The 20,187-nt window shown below is 52.3% G+C and overlaps 1 protein-coding gene across 1 annotated transcript; it reads right to left on the minus strand.

Annotated features, from left to right (window-relative positions):
* Window positions 1-223: 223 nt before the first annotated feature.
* Window positions 224-17,521, minus strand: Mcm2 (minichromosome maintenance complex component 2). The gene is made up of 16 exons (XM_059256785.1): window positions 17,421-17,521; window positions 15,923-16,155; window positions 10,324-10,499; window positions 9,932-10,192; window positions 8,802-9,021; window positions 7,785-7,992; window positions 5,995-6,129; window positions 5,165-5,356; window positions 4,427-4,520; window positions 3,730-3,980; window positions 3,503-3,629; window positions 3,028-3,140; window positions 1,921-2,169; window positions 1,034-1,216; window positions 735-890; window positions 224-492 (listed from the first exon to the last, which is right to left on the minus strand). Exons 1-16 carry the CDS (start codon window positions 17,424-17,426, stop codon window positions 382-384), a joined length of 2,715 nt encoding a protein of 904 aa, XP_059112768.1. The 5' UTR covers window positions 17,427-17,521; the 3' UTR covers window positions 224-381.
* Window positions 17,522-20,187: the final 2,666 nt, after the last annotated feature.

Raw genomic sequence — 20,187 nt, forward strand, 5'->3', positions numbered from 1 at the left:
GAGGCTTGGAAAATGTTCTGAAAAATCTGCAAATACCTCTAAGTTGCTCTTTGGCTAAAAGAGGAAGAAACAGCCCAGAAACCAAACTCATGCTGAAACTGCAATAGTTCTGGTCAAGTCCGTCACCTGAACAAACCCTCATCCCGAACACCAGCTATGAGGCTGCTGAGCCTTGGGCCGAGGGGCCTGCCAAGAAGAGCTCTCTGGAGGTGAGCGGGTCATTTCACACCATATCCTGGGCCTAGGGGGTCATGGGTAAAGATGTGCATCTGGCTATCATCCCAACCTCACAGAGCACTGAGCCCCTGGTGGAAGTGGGCTTTACGTCTGTCTGCAGAGTGGTGGCTGAGCCGCAGCCAGACACAGGGGTCCGTGCTGGCCTCAGAACTGCTGCAGGATCATCTTGCGTTTCAGGTCCCGGCTGAACTTGTTGATCCTGAAGAGCTCACTGTCGTAGAAGGCGGAGAGGTTGTGGATATTGATCTGCCTGGCCTGGAGAAAAGGTATCAGAGCCATTTAGCAGGGGAGGATGGTAGCCCTCGCCTGGAAGGGCTATGCTGGTTCAGAGCGCCAAACCTGAGCTTTACCAGCCTCCCAAGCCCTCGGACAAGGCCGCTGGAACCTGTTCCCCTGTGCCCACCTCCACCTCATTTGCCTGTCACCTGATGGTACACCAAAGGTGGCCACAAGCTCCACAGCGCAACAAACCCCGGCCCTCCCCTGTTCCTACATACCTTGTCCACCAAGTCCTTCTCAGGAATTTCAATGGTGTCCTGCTGGGCCCCAAAGCGGTTGCGTTGATATGTTACTTGCTCGGCCACCAGTTGCTTCAGTATGAAGAGCAGAAGTTCATTGTTATCTCGCCGGAAGGAGAGGTACCGGGCAAAGGTCTGCAGAAGAGGGCAGAGGTCAGAAGGCAGCTCACTTGCCGGTCATATCAGGCCACCTTCATGGGGTAGGGGGTCCTGCTATACTTAGACCGCAGCCTCCCAATCCCTAAACAGGCTAGGAAGCTGGTCTCAGTCGCACCCACCTTGCGCATGCTCCGCATGACGCTGAACTTCTGGGTGTCAATGAAACTCTCCAGCATCACTCGGATGGCCATGTTGACATCATCTTCCATCACGTAGTCCCGCAGGTGCATGCGTGCGTGGGCCTCTGCCATGCGGATCATGGACTCAATGTGGCGCACTGTGATGGGGATACTGCCCGTTGCCTGCAGAGAACAGTGTGGGGCCTTCCTGAGGAGGAGGCAGCAGAAGGGACTAGAGGCAAATGCCAGAGCCGAGCGGCCAGGGGAGCAGCTACAGCTGAACTCAGCTCCAATGCCAGGTACAAAAACAGGCCTATGGTCAGACTAGCACCACTGCCTAGTCTGCCCTTACCTAGTCCACATCCCTCTGGTCTGTTACACCTGCGTCTAGCTTACACTGAACATTACATGAGCCGGACAATGAGAAAGAAGCCATCGTTTCTGTAAGAACCAAGCTGAATGCTCTGAAAACAGTGGGTAACACGCTGGAAATGCCCAAAGCAAAACCCCCAAACAAAAAACCCAGCTGGTGTCTTGGTCAGGTGTGATTTAAAATAGTCAACGGTCTTGCACTCCCACACCAAGACAGAGAACCCAAACCAACTCAGTTCTCATGGTGATTTGGGCAAAATTTGTTAATACAGAACTTAAACAAGCAAAAGACCATGACCCTCTTGCACACAGTTAAGGTTCACCTGTGACCAAATGGTTAAGATATGGAAGGCCATTTTTTTTTTTTCAGTGCTGGGGATGGAATCAGGGTTCTGTCCACACAAGGCAGGCACTCACCACAGAGCAACGCCAAGCCCCAGAGGTTCTTACATAATATTGCCTGCTCTGCCCCGCCCCGTGTCTGGGTCAGAAAGCCAGCAGCGTCCCCCGCTCACCATGGATTCCTTCCTCAGGTCACTGTACATCCTGGCTACTTTGTCCTGGTCCATCTGGTTAAGCTTTGGGTGGACTCTCTCCTTGGCATAGATGATATACTTCTTCAGGACCTCCTGAGGCAGGGGTTCCACGCCGTACGTATTGGGCATGGCTGGCTCCAAGGTGCCATTGGTCAGCCCCTCGTCCTTCTTGTTGCTGGGGTGGTGTCTAACATGGCTGCCAACCACAAAGCGAGCGAGCATCTCATCCTAGACAGGAGATGGGGGTGGGGGTACCATATGAGGGTGGGGTCGGGAAGACAGGAAAAGCTACACACGGCAAGGGGAGTGACTGCCACAGGTGCCAGGCCAGGCGAGCTCCTGAGCGTGAAGAGCAGTGACAGGCTTAGGGGGGCAGGAAAACACCTGTGCACCGAAGACAATCCCAGCCACTCAGGAGCTGAACCCGGGAGTTGAGACCCAGTCGCCAAAGCCAAACCATCAAAAACAATAAAAAAAAAAAGGGGGGGGGGTGTTTAACAAGCTAAGAAAAGAAAAAAATAGGGTAATGTAACCAAGGAGAGCCCAGTGGCCAAGAAGCCTCTGCCACAGGACAAACTGAGAGGCATCTGGTGGTGGTGGTGGGGGCACTCCAGGAGAAAGCACACATTTAAAGCCCAGGGCTGCCTTTCTGAGGGAGAGCAGGCACTTGGGTTCATTTAGCATGAAGGCAGCAGCTGCGGAGCTGGCCAGCCATCCCCTACCCAGCAGGTGCAGGGAGCATGTGGAGCACGGTGACCACAAAGCAGAGATTCTGTGGGGGGAGGACAGGGGCCATGCCATCTACTCTTTTAACTGGCAGGCAAATAAGCAACCAACCTAGGCAAGAGCAGTCCTTGGGGTCAGAGGGCAGAGCTGGAGGAAGGGATATAGGACAGGGTATGGTCTGTGATTAGACTGGAGGTTCAGCCAGGGAGGGACCAGGGAAGCCACAGAGGTCAGGATGACACTTGAATATGAGGCAATGTCCATATAGTGCCCACCCCATATTCCCGGCACACAGCACAGCCCAAGCTTCAGGCAATGGCCCAGAACCTACAGGTGGCACCAGGGGATGTGGGAGCGTACCTGAACTGGGTCGATAGTGTCCCTCACCACACACAGGACATCAAAGCGGGAAATGATGGGCTCTGTGAGGTCTACATTCTCTGAGAAGGTCAGTGAAGGGTCATAGCGGCCCCCTGAAACACAAGGAGGCAAGCTTAGTCATTCATCCATTGCCCCCGAGCTGCGGAAGCTTTTCTTACGACCAGCATGCCTTTCAGACAGAGGTGTGGGGAAAAGGAGGGTTTCGGAGACACTGCCCGATTCCATTAGAACCAGAGCTGCTCCAAAGAAAAGCCCCAGGGAGATCTTGGGTGCTAGCCACCTATTGGCTGAGCCTGGGTGCAGCCCCAACCCCATTTGGACCAAGTATCTGACAGCACCCACAGGAGATGCAAGAACAGCTGCACCGTCACCCTGGGGTCCCAAGGCCTTATGGGATGGAGCTGCGTCTGCTGCCATCGTCGGGTCTGGACTCTGCATCCTGTGACAGGCATACCTATGGGGTTGGCAGCAGCGATGACGGTACAGCGGGCCTGCAGTGAGGTGACGATGCCGGCCTTGGAGATGGAAATGCTTTGCTGCTCCATGGCCTCGTGGATGCTGGTCCTGTCCTGGTCATTCATCTACACAACACAGAGCATCACAGGAGGCCCCATCACTCGCTAATAAAGGCCTCCCACCACTGAGAGCTCAGTCCCAGAGCCCATCAGCCCAGAGCCCTACCTTGTCAAACTCATCAATGAGACACACACCCCGGTCGGCCAGAACCAGGGCTCCAGCCTCTAAGGTCCACTCTCTGCTGACAGGATGCCGCTGAACATACGCAGTGAGACCCACGGCTGACGCCCCCTGGCCCGTGGTGAAGATGGCACGGCTTGACACTTTCTCGATGTATTTGAGGAACTGAGACTTTGCCGTGCCAGGGTCCCCACACAAGAGCACGTTAATGTCCCCTCGAACCTTGTGCTTTCCACCTGCAGGAGGAGGCAGGGGTGGAGATAGAAGGCATACGGGTAGGGAAGGAGGGCCAGACGACAGGCTAGATCCCCTGACCTGCTCCTCAGCAACGCAAAGGTGGGTCTCTGCAGGGGGTACCCAGCCCCAGAACCCTGGTAAGCTGAGTCCAGAGGAATGAGCTATGGAGCTTTGGGACACAACCAAACGAGCACACGTCACGAAACCCTGAGTGTGTCCTGCACACCTGAGGGGGTGGTGAAGTCACAGCCCGGGACTGGACCACAGCCAACCAGCAGAGACATAGCCTACTAGAGTGGGCCAGGGTGAGCAGAGCCCACGCTCACTGCAGCCTCTCTGGTGACTTTTACCACAGGCCCAGGCAGTACTCTTGTTAACGCTGATGTTTAAAAACAAAACAAAGGCCCTACAATCCCTGCGGGGAGAGCTGGCAAGAGGGGCTCACCTGGGTTCTTGGGCTCCCCTCCAAAGAGGGCCAGAGCCAGGCCTCTCTTGATGTCTTCATGCCCATAGATGGAGGGCGCAATGCTGGCAAAGATCTGAGGAACGGAGGGAGACCCGTGAGACTGGAACCAGCCGGCAGATAAGTAACTTAGTCCCTGCCTTGGCTTCTCTCAGTGACGGACTATCATCAGTGAGCGAAAAGCCCAATTAACTCCCCCCCCCCCAAGCTGCTTTTGGTCATGGTCTTGATACAGAAAGCAAACCAGGACAGGCATAGATATAGCCATAAATAAAACCTTTCTGAGGCTCAAAGCAGCAAGGCTGGCCCTGACTGACAGCTACGGCAGTGGGACAGTGCTGTGAAAATCCCTAGAAGTACACATCGGAAACCGAGCTTCCAGTGCAACCTTATTAGGGGATCCTTGAAGAGGTAATTAGACCAGCAGGGCTCAGTACCATATACAGTGGGCTCCAGTCAAAAGGAGCCAAGTGTCTGCCCTACTGGTACATGCAATCTTCTGCCATACCATGAGGGCTCTTGCCCCAAGTGGACCCTCAACCTTGGACTTCCAGCCTCCAGAGGCAGAGCTGGGGCCGTTTTTCTCAATGTCAGCTTATGGTCCTCCTGCAGGGTGCAGCCCCCGTCTACCCCACCAGTGCCAAAACTCAGAGACCCAGCCTAGGGGGTAGGGTGCCTGGTTCCCAGAGATTCCAGGTGGAGCCCTGCCCGGCCACCTGCCTTCTCTCCAATCTGCTGGTCCTTGGAAAGGCTGGTGATCATCTTCACATCCTCATCCGTTAGCTCACCAACGGCCACTTTGTTGTCCTTTTTGGCAACATGGTTGGCCAAGATGACAGTGGCAAAGACTGGGAAGCCGTTGGCAGTATTAAGTGAGCCATCATAGTTATTGTGGTAAATGCCAGTCAGCTCCTGGGAGGGGGAGGTCACATGTCAGAGGGTGCAACCTGGTGTCCCCACAGGAGGGTCTTACACCCATGCTGCTTTCCCCCATCTCCACTCCAAGCTCCTTGTGCTGCAGAAAGATGAGCAACCCAGGAAGTATGGAAGTATGAGCTCTGTCCCGCTGTGTTTTACGTGGGAGGTGGGGGGTGGGGAAGAGGTATGCATTAAAGTCTTCATCCTCAGCTTGGCACAATTGCAATGTGTTAGTGAGGTCATTTAGGGTGTGCACTTGGGAGGGGATCCCTAGACCCTGACACAACTCCCTGCTCCCAGCTCTCTCTTTCCCCATGAAGTGAGCCACACCACTCCCTTCCCACCTCACATTCTTGCCACAATGCACTGTGCAGTTACATCCACAGCCATAGGTCCCAAGACCACAGACTTGCTCTGGCACTGACCCAGGATAAATCTCTCCTCCTCTAAGCTGACGTACCTGTATGGTACTGTCACAGCAAAGCTGAGTTACGCCTATCACTCTGACCAGTGGGAGAAAAGCTCTCCTCCTGACTCAAGAGCTAGAGCCAGGCTGAGCCCCGCCTTCGGACACTGGTCCCACCCCCACTGGCCACAGCAGATCCCACCAGATCTTGGCAGCATCCACTTACTATCTCGTCTCCTGGCTTGCAGCTGTCCACCAGATCAGCAAGGAGAATAGCATCCTTGGAGCGGGGCAGCCGGCCGGCCGCCACCTTGCCGGGACTCTCCTGGATGCGGATACGCTGGTAGTTCTGATAGATGGTCTGCTCGGAACAGAAAAGATCATGGTTCCTGCTCTCCCCAAAGCACAGCTTTTCCGTGTGCTCTGACCTGACTGTAGTCCCCAATGGATAAGCAAGCCACATGTTCACAGAGACCAAGGACAGGCCAACTGTGACCCGGTGAGTCTCTTCATCTGCTACCATCCCTGGGCATTGCCTTCCTCCTCCTGGGCTCTAGCCTCTGCTCTACACCCTGGAACCTAGATTCACCTGTGTCCACACCTTAGCCCAGTCATAAGTAGAGTGATTCTTGGCTGAAGCGGGTGCTGGGCTTTAAGCATGACCTTACGAAGATCAAGCCGGGCCATGTGTATGAGTACCTACAGCAGCACCCACAACAGCAGAGCAGGACCACACGGCGGAGCTGTGCCATATGCTGTACCATCCCACTAGTTTACTTACAGTCCAGAAAAGAGGCAACATGCTAGAGTCTGGGCTGCAAATGTCCCCAATGGCCTATTTGTGGAAGGCTTTGATTCTTCAGTTCATGTGTGAGAGACAAGGGAGCCTTGTGGGAGGCCTTAGGTCACAGGGGCATGCCCTTGAAGGGGACTAGGGGATACTGGATGGTCTCTTGTTCTCCTTGGTGTCTCCGATATGAAGTGAGCAGCTTGCTGTATCACACATCACTGCCACACACAGGCCCCAAAGCCACGGGGGTCAATTGACCCCAAGCGCGACTCTAATCCTTCAAACCAATTACATCAGGTGCTTGGTTATGGTAACCCAGAGCTGACTGATACACAAGACACAGGGCCTGGAAGCACACAATGACAGGTGACGGCGGTGTACCCCTTTGAGCCCACAACTCAGGAGGCGAAGACAGGTGGTCGTCTGTGAATTAGAGGCCAGCCAGGACTACATAGTAAGCCCCAGTCTCAATTAAAAAAAAAAAAAAGCACACAATCACATCTATATGCTTGCCTGACCCTGCTGAGTGGTGACCTTAGCCTTCAGGTCTCTGAGCACCCGTTATTCCACAAGATGAGAACTGTGGACCCTCCCTCCCAGAATGTAATAAAGATTAACACAGCAGGCAGCCAGCAAGGCCAGCACACACTTGACCCCACTTGCTAATCCCAACTGTACAGCTCAGGGTCCTGGGGGCAGCGTCTGTGACACGGCTAATGGGGCTGTAAAGGATGGAGAGAGGCACAGCTAAGTGCAGCCTTGGAGCTGGGTCACCCAGGTGACTTGAACACTGTCGCTGGCCACTTCCTGGCCAGGCAGCTCTAGAGAAGACAGCTAGGAATTGTACAGGAGTCTCCCAAGCAAGGTTCTGCAGGACCCAAGGTGGCTATAACCCTGGAGATCCCCACAAAAAGCATCAGGAGCCAGCCAGGCCCTACCAACAAGTCTCAGAGGTGGTCCAGATGCCCATGTGATGGGCAAGTAGATGCTCTATCGGGGTGGATAGGAAGAAAAGTGGACCCTGTTTGTCCCTATCTTTAGAGACCACAAATGTGGACACACCAAACAGGATCACCTAGTTTCAAACATATTGAATTCTTGAAGATTCAGGACCAATCTGGTTAATTCTGTCTTAAGGCATGTCTAAGTGCCTTAAGGTCTCCTGGTCCTAGAGATGGGTTAGGCCTCACATACCAAGGATAACACGACAGGTGTGGGTTACTCACCTCCTCCATGTTGATCTCAAAGGGCCCAGCGGACTGGCACTCGGGGCAGGAGCCAGGCTTCACCTCCTGGTTCTGAGACTGGCAGAAAGGCCCCAGTACAAAGTTGCACTTGCTACAGTTATACTTGACCATGCTGAGCTGGGGCAGGACTCCAGTGCAGCTGGTGACTACGCCGCTGGTACGGATCAGCTGATTCAGGTGCAGCTGCCTGGGTGTGGGATGTAACAAGTACATCAGAGGCTATGAGGTACTTCCTACCCCATTCACTGGACTAGGCCCCACTCATTCTCCCCATGTTGTGGAATAACCTTTTTGTATACTGTGAAGATGTGTTGTTGCCAAGGTGCCTTCTGATTGATTTAATAAAGAGCTGAATGGCCAATAGCTAGGCAGGAAGAGGTTAGGTGGGACTTCCAGGCAGAATGAAGAGGAGATGAATCTAGGCAGGGGAGAGATGCCAGAGGAGACAGAGAGGAAGCAGGACATGCAGGAAGAGAGGTAAAAGCCACGAGCCATGTGGCAGCACACAGATGAATAGAAATGGGTTAATTTAAGTTATAAGAGCTAGTTAGAAACAAGCCTACGCTAAGGCTGAGCTTTCATAATTAATAAGTCTCCGTGTTGTTATTTGCGAGCTGGCGGTCCCAACAAGAAAGTACTGCTACATATGGCACCCAACTTGGGGTGCCAGATAAGGCTACCAGATGTAAGGATTACCTAATTTGTTCCAGTATAATAAAAACTGGGAGTCAGAAATCGAGACAAAGACCTGGAAAATCCAAGGAAAGCAGAGCGACTGACTGACCCTCTCTCCACGTTTTTCCCAGACCACTCCAGAAATTCCTTGGAACTCCTCCCCGCTCTTCCTGTCTTCCCTGGCAGCCTTCCTAAGTCCTCCAAGAACTTTATAGCTAATCCCAGTCAGCCAATCTCTGACTCCATCTTTTGATTCAAGGTTGCTTGGTTGGCACAGTGGATTGGCTATATGGACAGTTCTCCTCCAGCACCCCTGCTCACCTCAGTGAGCGCAACTCCTCCACCAGAGGCAGGTGGGAAATGCGCACGTGAATGTGGTTGGTGATGCGGTCGTACTTAGGGTACATGGCTAGCACTACCTCCAAGGCAGCCTCATCAAAGATCCGCAGCAGCTCGGCTGGTGCTTCAGGTAGGAAGTATGCCAACACATGCTCCCGGGCTGCCAGGTCTTCGTAATTCACCACCAAGCTCTCGCGGTTCTCTAAGGAGGATGGCGGGTGGAATTGATGACATAGCCAGGGGTCATGAAGGTAGCTAACATCTTAGAACCTTGCTGGCCAAATCCTCTCTACCCAGACCAAACCTGAGTAAGCCAGAAAGTCCAGCCAGCACTAGGCCTGTGGCTGGCTGTGCAACAGAGATCCAAGTGATACATAAACATGCGTATCTCTGGCCAGGAGGAAGAGAGCCCTTGGGCTACAGAGAGAGTGCTCCAGGCTGTGGAGAAAAGCCTACAGAAGAACTACAGCCATCTCTGGAGGGGCCACCATAGTCTGAAGCTGTCAGATCCTTTAAAGCAAATGTTGCCGGGCGGTGGTGGCGCACGCCTTTAATCCCAGCACTCGGGAGGCAGAGCCAGGTGGATCTCTGTGAGTTCGAAGCCAGCCTGGACTACCAAGTGAGTTCCAGGAAAGGTGCAAAGCTACACAGAGAAACCCTGTCTCGAAAAAAAAAAGCAAATGTTGTCACACAGAAACGCTACCACTTTTGGATCAAAGCTGTAACGCACAGGTTGAGGAGCGGCTCAGTGGCAGAGCACATGCTTAGAATGTGCTAGGCCCTGGGTCCAACCTGACACTGCAAAAATACAAAACGAAACACCCACAGGATACTAACACATTTTTAAGCATGTCCCCTAAACACCCCAGCTCTGGTGCAGATATAGGAGACCCTGGGTTCCTCTGAAAGGATGCCTCCGGTTCTGTCCTTGTCACCAAATGTTCCTGGGCATAATGTGTTTAGTGTGCTACAACAAGGCCAGTAGGAGCAGCCTTCATGGCAGGCAGGATACAGAAGACAGGCCACCTTTACCCCTCAGTGCTGAGACAGCCCAGGACCTCACTCAAGACAGGTATACCTTTGCATTCTACCCCAGACTATTAGCAACACACCTTTGCACATATCACTGATGCGTTCCTTGAAGACATTGTGGCCGTGGCTGTCCACATGGGTGCGCAGGAAGTTCTTGAAGCGGTGGTGGATCTCCAGCCTGGGTCCCGCCATGCTCACCCACTCACGAACTGAGTGTCCCTTGAGGTCCTCCAGGTTCTCAATGCTCTCGATCATCTCCTCGTCCTCCTCGCCGTCCTCGGTGGCGCGCTCTACCTGGCGGCGCTTACGGGCAGGCCGCTCCTCATCTTCCTCGTCGCTGTCTTGGGTAGCAAGACACCCCTGTATGCAAGCTTCTCCCAGCATCCTCTGCACAGTGTGCCACCCATGCCTTCCCCACTTCCTGAGGCTCTGGAGATCCAAGGAGCCCCTTCGGGATGCCCACCACACGTACCATACAGCAGCCCCCGGCGCATGCGGCCCAGGCCTCTGCCAGCCTCACGGTCCCTCTGCCTCATGGCTCGCTCTGCTGCCTCCCTCTGGCTGGCTGTCAGCTCCTCCACATCCTCATCATCCAGGGCCAATCCCTCTGCCTCGTAGACATCGAGCTCAGGAATGGGGCGGTAGTCTCTGAGAGAGGGCAACAACAGACAGTGAGTCCCCAAAGTGCCCCCCTGGGAATGGAGTCTGCTCCACAGGCTTACAAGGCCCTAGCTGGACAGCTGCAAACAGAAAGCTGGAAGTTTGAAGAACATTATTTGGGGACTCCATCAAGGAGGCACAAGCTCCCAGGATGCAAAGGGTGGTCCATCTGTATGCATGAGGTGCACAGCCATGGGATTCAGCCATTTGAGTCTGGGCAGACAAGTCCCACATCTACAGCGCCACCTGCTGGTGGTATATGATGGATGAGGTCAATGCTTTCCCTAAAGGAGATTCTTCCCCAAAGGCACTACCCAGCTTGGTCTTGGGAAAATTACCAAGGAAAGTATCACACGAGGTCATTTAAAAATCTCTAACTGGCATCATTTTCATCAGAAACTAGAAAGCATGAAACTGTCACAGCAAGGAAGAAACTGGGGACTTACAACAGGGCAGAAACTAGGAAAACCCAATAAACACAGTAGAATGTGGCCTTTGGATAACACATGCGGGAGACTATAATCCACAATCCCAGTGGAAATACAAGGCACTAGCTAGCTAGTCAAGTCCGCTCTCAACAATGTGAACACATACGGAGCTAGAGATGGCTCAGTGGTTAAGAGCACACACTGCTCTTTTTTTCTTTTTCTTTTTTCGAGGCAGGGTTTTTCTGTCCTAGCTGTCCTAGAGCTCACTCTGTAGACCAGGCTGGCCTCGAACTCAGAGATCCGCCTGCCTCTGCCTCCCAAGTGCTGGGTTTAAAGGCGTGTGCCACTACACCCAGCTCACATACTGCTCTGGCAGAGGACCAAAGTTGGATTCCCAGCACCCACACTACGTACCTGCCCTTACATGTGTACACAGGCACAGATATATTTGAACACATAAAAATAAAAATTAAGGAGCTGAAAAGACAGCTCAGTGGTTAAGAGCACTGGCTTCTCTTCAAGAGGACCTGGTTTCAATTCCCAGCACCCACGTGGCAGCTTACAACTGTCTGTAACTCCAGTTCTAGAGGATCTGAGGCCTTCTTTTGGCTTCTGAAGTCATCATGTGGTGCACAGGCATACACGCAGGCAAAACACCCACACACATAAAAAAAATAACTTTTTAAGTTGAAAAAATTAAAAAAGAGGCCAGGCGGTGGTGGCGCACACCTTTAATTCCAGCACTCGGGAGGCAGAGCCAGGCGGATCTCTGTGAGTTCGAGGCCAGCCTGGGCTACCAAGTGAGTTCCAGGAGAGGCGCAAAGCTACACAGAGAAACCCTATCTCGAAAAACCAAAAAAAAAAAAAAGAAACCGTTTTCACCAGCTGTAGTAGTACACACCTTTTTTTTTTTTTCCCCCTCGAGACAGGGTTTCTCTGTGTAGCTTTGCGCCTTTCCTGGATCTCGCTCTGTAGACCAGGCTGGCCTCGAACTCACAGAGATCCACCTGGCTCTACCTCCCGAGTGCTGGGATTAAAGGCCTGCACCACCACCGCCCGGCTAGTGCACACCTTTTTACTAGCCGTCCCAGGAAACAGAGTCAGGAGGATCCCTGAGCATTTGAGGCCAGTCAAGGACACACAGTAAAATTTCAAAATTAACACCAGTATGAGAACAAGACAGGATAGGACACATGGGTGAGAAGAAAAGATCTCCTGAGTTAAAATTAAAACGACTACCAAGCACATTCTGAAGAAAATCTACGACTTCTTTTAAGGGCGAAGAGAACAGAATGAAACTCTAATAAATGGGTTAGGGACAAAACCCCAGGGTGGCCAACAGATAAACCCATCCACACAGTAGGTCATCACTCAACCTTAAAACAGAAAGGGGCCCTGAAAAATGCTGCAGCATGGATGATACTGACGATCTCACACCAGTGGATTAAGCCACACCATTACCATGTGGTCCACAGAGGGGTCAGACTCAGGGGAAGACAGCCAAATGGTGATGGGGAGTCAGTGTTAATGGGAGACAGAGACTTGGTTTTGAGAAAGGTTCTGGAGACGGCCAGTGGTGATGGCTACACGGTAACTCAGATGAATGCCACTGAGCCACACACTAAAATGAAGACACTTTGTTGTATATCTTACAATAACAAGGGATGGGCTGGAGGCCGCAAGCAGAGGACCTGACCTCCCAGCACTCATAACCCAACCTGGACCTCCAACTTCAGAGGATCTGACACCTTCTTCTGGCCTCTGCAGGTATCTATACATTCAAGTACATAGACACACATACTCAAGTATACACATAAATGTTATTATGGGCTGGAGAGATGACTCAGTGGTTAAGAGCACTGGCTGTTTTTCTAGAGGACCTGGGTTCACTTCTCAGCGCCCATATGGCAGCTCACAACTGTCTGTAACTCCAGTTCTATAGGGTCTGACACCCTCACACAGACATACATGCAGGGAAAACACCAATGCACATTCAAAAGTCATTGGAATTTTTTTTTTTTTTTTTTTTTGAGACAGGGTTTCTCTGTGTAACAGTCTTGACTGTCCTGGAACTCTCTTTGTAGACCAGGCTGGCCTTGAACTCACTGAGATCCACCTGCCTCAGCCTCCCAAGTGTGAGGATTAAAGGTGTGTGCCACCACCACAATAAAAAGGAAAAGGAAACAGAATTAGAAGAAGCCAAGACTTTGACACCAGAAAGGCTTCCGAGAGCAGATCCCTGTGGGCCCAGGGGTTATACCCTCCCAGTGGCTTTTCCCCACCCAAGCATAAAAACCCCTTCCGAAAACCCAGCCGGACTGGCTGCCTGAAAGCTCACATGCACTGGCTCAACTGTCTGAGCTATTCTAAGCTCACTGAGCAGTCTCTCTCTCTGGCGAGCACTTGTTAGGTACTCTGTCTAACACAGAGTGCCGGCAGCTTCTTCCTTGTGGTGCCCAAGTCCCCAGGTCCCATCAAGTCAGGGCCATCTCATCTTTGAGTGGGTGATGTGATTCTACAGTCCAATAGGCTGCAAGCTCTTCCCTCAGGGCCACATGGCCTCCCCCCAGGAGCCAGCATCTCCCAGGGAAACGGACGCCTGGAGTTCTTGTCCCTTCTTCAGGGTAACTGGTAAGGCTGCCCTCTTTCTCTGGTTAATGTTCTCAGACTACCCTCTCAAAACAATTTCACAACACCAAACTCAAATCAAGTAACAGTCCAGATTGGTGCTATGCAGAAGTCACCAACGCTTTCTGAGGCAAGTATGCTCTGACCCTGAGAGAATTTCAGTCACACGAAACAGTGACATTCCAATTAGTCTACATCCAAAAACACAAACCAAACAATCTGGATCTCATCGAATTACAAAACCTACGTGTCTTAAAAGACAACATTTCCAGACTGATGAGATGGCTTAATGGCTAACAACCTGCCACCAAACCCGAAGTGAGTTCAGTCCCTGAGACCCAGTAGAGGAAGGAAAAAAATCAAGTCCATCAGGTTGTCCTCTGACCTTCCCAGGAGTGCCATGGCATGTGCACCCATACACAAACACTTAATGAACAATGTAATGAAATTTTTTTTTTTTTTTTTTTTTTTGGTTTTTGGAGATAGGGTTTCTCTGTGTAGCTTTGCGCCTTTCCTGGAACTCACTTGGTAGCCCAGGCTGGCCTCGAACTCACAGAGATCCGCCTGGCTCTGCCTCCCAAGTGCTGGGATTAAAGGCATGCGCCACCACCGCCCAGCAATGTAATGAAATATTTTAAAAAGACAGCACCAAAAAAAAAAAAAAAAAAAAAAAAAGGGGGGGGGGCAGCCAGGTGTGATGGTGCACACACCTTTAATCCCAGCACCTGGGAGGCAGAGGCAGGCAAATCTCTGTGAGTTTGAGGCCAGGCTAGTTTACAGAGCAAGCAGGACAGCTGGAGCTGTTACACGGAGAAGCCCTGTCTCGAAAAACAAACAACAAACAATGATGGGCCGGAAATGGCTCAGTGGTTCAGACTACTGGCTGCGCTTGCAGAGGACCTGGGTTCAGTTCTGGACACCCACAAGGCAGCTCACAACCATGTTAACTACAGTTTCAGAGGGTCTGATGTCCTCTTCTGGCCTCTGCAGGCATAGGCATGCATGTGGTACATAGACCTATATGCAGATAAAACACTCATACATTTTTTAAAAAGACTGAACTTTGAAAACACTGTGCTAAGTGAAATGTTGGCACAAAAGGACAAATATAGTATGATTCCAGTTCTGGTCAAATGATCAGAACTGTAAGAGCTAAGAAGATGAAGAGTAGACAGCCGGGTAGCTGTGGTGGGGTTGGGAACTGGGATCCATAGGCAGGAGGGACCTCTGTGGGGCAACAGAAACGGTGCTCAGGAAGCTTGCATTGAACATCCCTGAGCTGTACTCTTATAAGGGTAAGGCTTAGAATACATCTTTAGGCACCCTCCCCAAGGTCTTCTCACTTAAGTTTAAATACAAGAGTGAAGACAGATAGGGCGGGAGCAGAGGAGGGGCGCCGGATGAGCAGCTCTGCAGGGAAGCCCTTGACTCTGAGCCTAGGAGGATCTGGATCATTCCTCCCATAGCTGGATACACACCACATACCAGGTCTCACATAACTCACCTAGCAGTGCTTAAAGCAAAGAACTAAATGGTGCAGAAGGCTCCTGACAGTCCCTCTGATGGCTCACACCCCAGGCATCCCCCAGGAAAAGGCACAAGAGGGTGCCACGAGGCTCCTAGGCGCCCACATAACTGGTACCCAATCCCAGCCGTAGTTGCTGGTAAGGCTTTAGTACAGATCTAATTGTACTTCCTGGCAAAGCTTACATCCTATTTCCTAGCAGTCAGCCTTCACCTTGGGTTAGTCTGCTTGTAAACCTGCACAATTCTAGCTGGGCGGCGGTGGTGGCGGCGCACGCCTTTAATCCTAGCACTTGGGAGGCAGAGGCAGGCGGATTTCTTTGAGTTCGAGGCCAGCCAGGTCTACATAGAGGGTTCCAGGAAAGCCAAGGCTACATAGAGAAATCCTGCCTCAAAAATACCTGAGAAAAAATAAAACAAAACAAACAAACAAACAAACAAAAACCCCTGAACATTTCTGACCCAGGGCCTGATGCATGCTGGGCCCAAGTTTGCTGACTGAATCTAAACTTTCATTTTCAGGAGCACCATGCAATGTGTTAGAAGAGGCAGACAAAATACTTGCAGTCCACTTCCCATGCCTCTTTGGATCAGACACTATGGGTCCCCTTCTTCTGAGATGGGGCTTGCCTGGGCCTTAGGGTCTAGTCTGAGCTGTATGTAGTAAGCTAAACAGATCTTCACAGTAGCTGGTGAAACTTTCTCCAATCTGAACCATGCCACATTCAAAGGCAAAGTCACCAGGTTCATACACTCATGGGTCCCCAACCAGGCCACCAGACACAGGGTGTTTCTGCTAACCCACCTAACCATGCCATAGACTGAAAATACCTCTCCATGCCATCACCAATGAGTTCCTCTCCATCCTCTTCTTCCTCAACAGGCCCCTCGGTGCCCAGCAGCCCCTCAGACTCATCCTCAAATGGGGGGAGGTCTCTGCCAGGGCTGGAGGTAAGGGCATCAGCACGTCTGGAGCTTCGGCCCGGGCTGGAGGTGAGAGGATCGCTGACCCGTCGACGCTGCCTGGCAGGGCTAGATGCTGCCGAGAAGGATTCAGAAGACTCCTGCAAGAGAGGGTGCCATCAGACACCTGAGGGACACAGGCTGACACCCATCATGGGGCCTTCTCCGCTGGCAGCCTGTCTCCTGTCCACCAGGCACCACTCAAGGACATGGAAGCCCTTCAGCCCTGAGTCCTTTCCAGTTGCTGGGCCCTCTGCCTGCAAGGATCTGGGCTGAACCAATCAAGGGCCATCTTCTCACATACTGGGTCACTCAGATCACCCCATGTCTCTCTTATGAAAAACTATGAGGGGCTGGAGAGATGGCTCAGAAGCTAAGAACACTGGCTGTTCTTCCAGAGGTCCTGAGTTCAATTCCCAGCACCCATATGGTGGCTCACAACCATCTGTAATGAATCTGGCTCCCTCTTCTGGCCTGCAGGTGTATATGCAAACAGAACACTGTACACATAATAAATAAATTAATCTTAAAAAAAAAAAAAAGAAAGAAAGAAAGAAAAAGAAAAACTTTGGGGACTATGCAATTTTTTAAGCTGTTTATCCTTAAGCGAGCACCCTACTCACTCCAGCCCCCACAATATGCTGGGACAAAAGTGATGATTAAGAGGTATCAAGGAACACAATTCTAAACTGAAGGAAAGAACAGATCTTTACCCTTTAACAAGTCAAGAGTCATGAGAACACTAACACTAATAGTAGGGAAGCCCGGCCTGATGTCACAGGTATGTAATTCCGAATACCCAGAAGTTGAGGCCTGAGGATTGTCAAATTCAAGGCTAACCCCCCCCCCCCCCCCCCCCCCGCACTACAGACTGAGTTCAAGATCAGCCTGGGTGCCTTTGTAAGACCCTTTCTCTTTCTCTTTCTTTTTTTTTTTTCCTGGTTTTTCGAGACAGGGTTTCTCTATGTAACAGCCCTGGCTGTCCTGGAACTTGCACGGTACACCAGGCTGGCCTTGAACTCAGAGATCTCTGCCTGCCTCTGCCTCCCGAGTGCTGGGATTAAAGGCGTGCGCCACCACCGCCCCGCAGTGAGACCCTTTCTCAAAAGAAGTGGGTCGGAGTGCATGCGGCTACGTGGTAGCGCGCTTTCCCTACAAGCGCCAGGTTCTGAGCTCCATTTCCTGCACCCTCACTACCCAAAGTGCACGGAGACCCGGGGCCTAGGGACGCACGCGGGGTGCAGAGACGATCCGTCCCGGGCTAGAGTAGGTAGCCCCGCACTCAGGCCTGCCACTGGAGGATGAGACCCGACAAAGCAGGCCGAAGCCGCTGAACACGCCCGCCCGCGATCACCCAGCTCCTCACCGCCATCTCTGCGCTAGCTCCTCCACACCAGCAGCCACCGGTTTTCGCGCGAAAACTGGATCATGTGACCCGCCCATGCCCGGGAAGCTCGGAGAGGAACCAGACGTCACGACGTTCGCGTCCATCTAGGGCGGGAGGAGGGCTAGAGTGTTGGGTCACGCCTACACTAAGCGAGGCCCCGCCCTCTTCCCTGGAGACCGGCCCACAGCATTCAAAAGGCTGCATCCAGGCCGCCTGTACACCTGGGCTTAACCCTGCAGGGCTTATCACCGTAAGATGATGGAGCTGGACTTTGCATTTCTGGTGGCTCTGAGGACCAATCCGGACTCCCAGCTGTGAGACCTTGGTGTCAGTATGGCCACTTGATGCAACTGAGACAGTTTTCTGATTTCTTCCTGATTTGACAACTTCTCCCAAAGCCCTGAGGTTCAATCCTTCATGCACTCAGGCTGCTGTGGGCTTTTGTCAAAGAGGGGAGTAGTGTTGGCAGGGGTGGCAGAGGTGCAGGGAGGGTGTTCCCGGTGGGAAGGATGTAGTGTGTGAAGCGGTAGCGTGCAGGCCGGAGGGTATAGGGACCCCTTGGTTCACAACTTGTGAAGCCCAGGAAGGAGTAGGAGAGCTCAGATCGCCGATCTGGCAGATCTGCAGTCCGTCTAGGAGCTGGAGCTCTGTTCTGACGTGAGGTCACCCAAGGGAGCCACGTGCTGGGTGAACTACTAGCTGCCACCTGTCAGGTGGACAGAGACAGGCTGGATGCTTCCAGTGAGGGGACTGCTGCTACAGTCCTAGACAGCTGGGTCTCAGCAGGATGGGATTTCTGCTGTATGTACTTCATGAACAGTTCTTGGTGCCGTGGGCGTGAATAGTTCTGTACAGGACCCAGAGCAGGGCAGAGGAAGTATGGAAGGAAGCTCAGAAGGTGGGATCTGCAGGCCCTGTAGGACAAAAGATACTCCTAGGTGCTACAGGATGTGTCTTAGGGAGATGGGTTAGTAGCATGGCCTCTGAAACAGGAACCCACAGCCCCTTTCCTGCTGGAGGCCTCCCCCAAAGCTGGAAACCACTGTGCCGCCGGGGAACCATGCAGGTGACAGCAGCATTCACCAGTGTGGAAGGTGCTGCATCCAGATGACAGAGACTCCAAAAACAAGTCACCATGATAGGATATGTTTTTTGAAAAGATGATCAAGTCTGCCCTAGGCCACTAGACCCCTATGAGCTCCAATAAAGACAAGCCCTCCATTTTTCACAGCACTTATCTGCCCCCCCTTTACAATCTCATCTGTCACCACTGGCCTGCCACTCACTCCATGCTTACCCACCCTTACTAGCAGGATGTCATGGACAAGATAAACCAGAGCCACATTCTGTAAAGAGTCCAAATGGCCTAGGCCCTACCAGACCCTGTGACAGCAGAGGGTAGTGGAGTCATCATAGGCCTGGAAGGACCCTGAAGGTGGGTCCTTTCTGGGTCCTTTCTGTAATAGGGATGGAAAGAGGCATGGTTTGTAATTTTAAAGATCAGAACAATGAGTGAAATAGGCACGTGGAGGGTCCCAATGCCCCAACATGCTTTAGATTCTCAAGACTGGCGTTCGCATCCCACCCCGGTGCAAGCCAGGAACACTACCTGGTAGATCCCCATTCATGTGACTTTCTGGATGCCACACTATCCTGTGTGCAGGGGAGACTGCCTCTGCTGCCAGGGGGAAGAGGCATTTGATGATGACCTCAGCTACTCCACAAATACCATAAAACCGCCTAGACACCTACATGGGGAGCCCGAAATTCCAGAGTATGAAATGTAGAAACACACACACACACACACACACACACACACACACACACACACATATTTTCTTTTTTTCTGAGACACTGTCTTGTTATGTAGCCCTGGTTGGCCTCAAACTTGAGGCCATTTTCCTGTCTCAGCCTCTAGAGCACTGGGATTTCAGGCATGTAATCCCACCACACCCACCACACCCTGTTTGTCTAATGTGACTGATAGTTGGGGGGAGGGGGGCAACAGGCGCCAGAGAAAAGGCTCAGCAGTTAAGAGCGTGTACTGCCTTTGCAGAAGCCCTGAGTTCAAGTCTTGTGGCCTTTCTCCTTGTAAGTATAGGAGAGTGGTGCCCTGACGCCTGGAGGTCAAGGAGGGTCCAGGACATGTATTCCTAAGCAGGGCACTGTATTCTCTAGGCAAGAATTTGAGAGCTCTTGGTGGTTTTCTCTGCCCACTGTGGCTGTGACAACTTCTGACCTTGTAGCAGGCACAGCCAGCTTCACTGGCTAAGACCAAAATTGACGAGTGGACCTAACCTGGAAGTCTCAGGGAAGCTATGTCTGACACCAGTCACAAGGAAGTCCAGGCTCATTCCAGTCCCATTGTGCTGTCCTGGGCGATCCTGAGATCCTATAATAAACAGGTGCCTACACTGAGTCACCCCCTCAGGGTGCTACTGGGACACACTAGGGGCTGGGTCCTAGGCCACCGGATGCCTGAGAAGGGGCAAGCATGTCAATGTCATCACTTGAGGGAGAGACAGGAAGCTCTTGGTGAAGAGAGGATGTGAGAAGCCAGGCCTGAGGATGCACGCAAAGGCCCAACGGGGGTGGGCGGGGCACAAGCTTGAATGTCTACGGGGAGGCTCCTGTGGCTAGCCTAAGTTGCTCAAGATAAGCAGGAGGTGGCCTGAAATGAGGCCAGGCCTCCAAGTTGCCCTGGGGGTGTCTCACACCACTGAGGCGCCCGGGGGAGGCGACAGTC

The sequence above is a fragment of the Peromyscus eremicus genome, chromosome 3 (assembly GCF_949786415.1).
Source record: "Peromyscus eremicus chromosome 3, PerEre_H2_v1, whole genome shotgun sequence".
In the NCBI taxonomy this organism is placed as follows: domain Eukaryota; kingdom Metazoa; phylum Chordata; class Mammalia; order Rodentia; family Cricetidae; genus Peromyscus; species Peromyscus eremicus.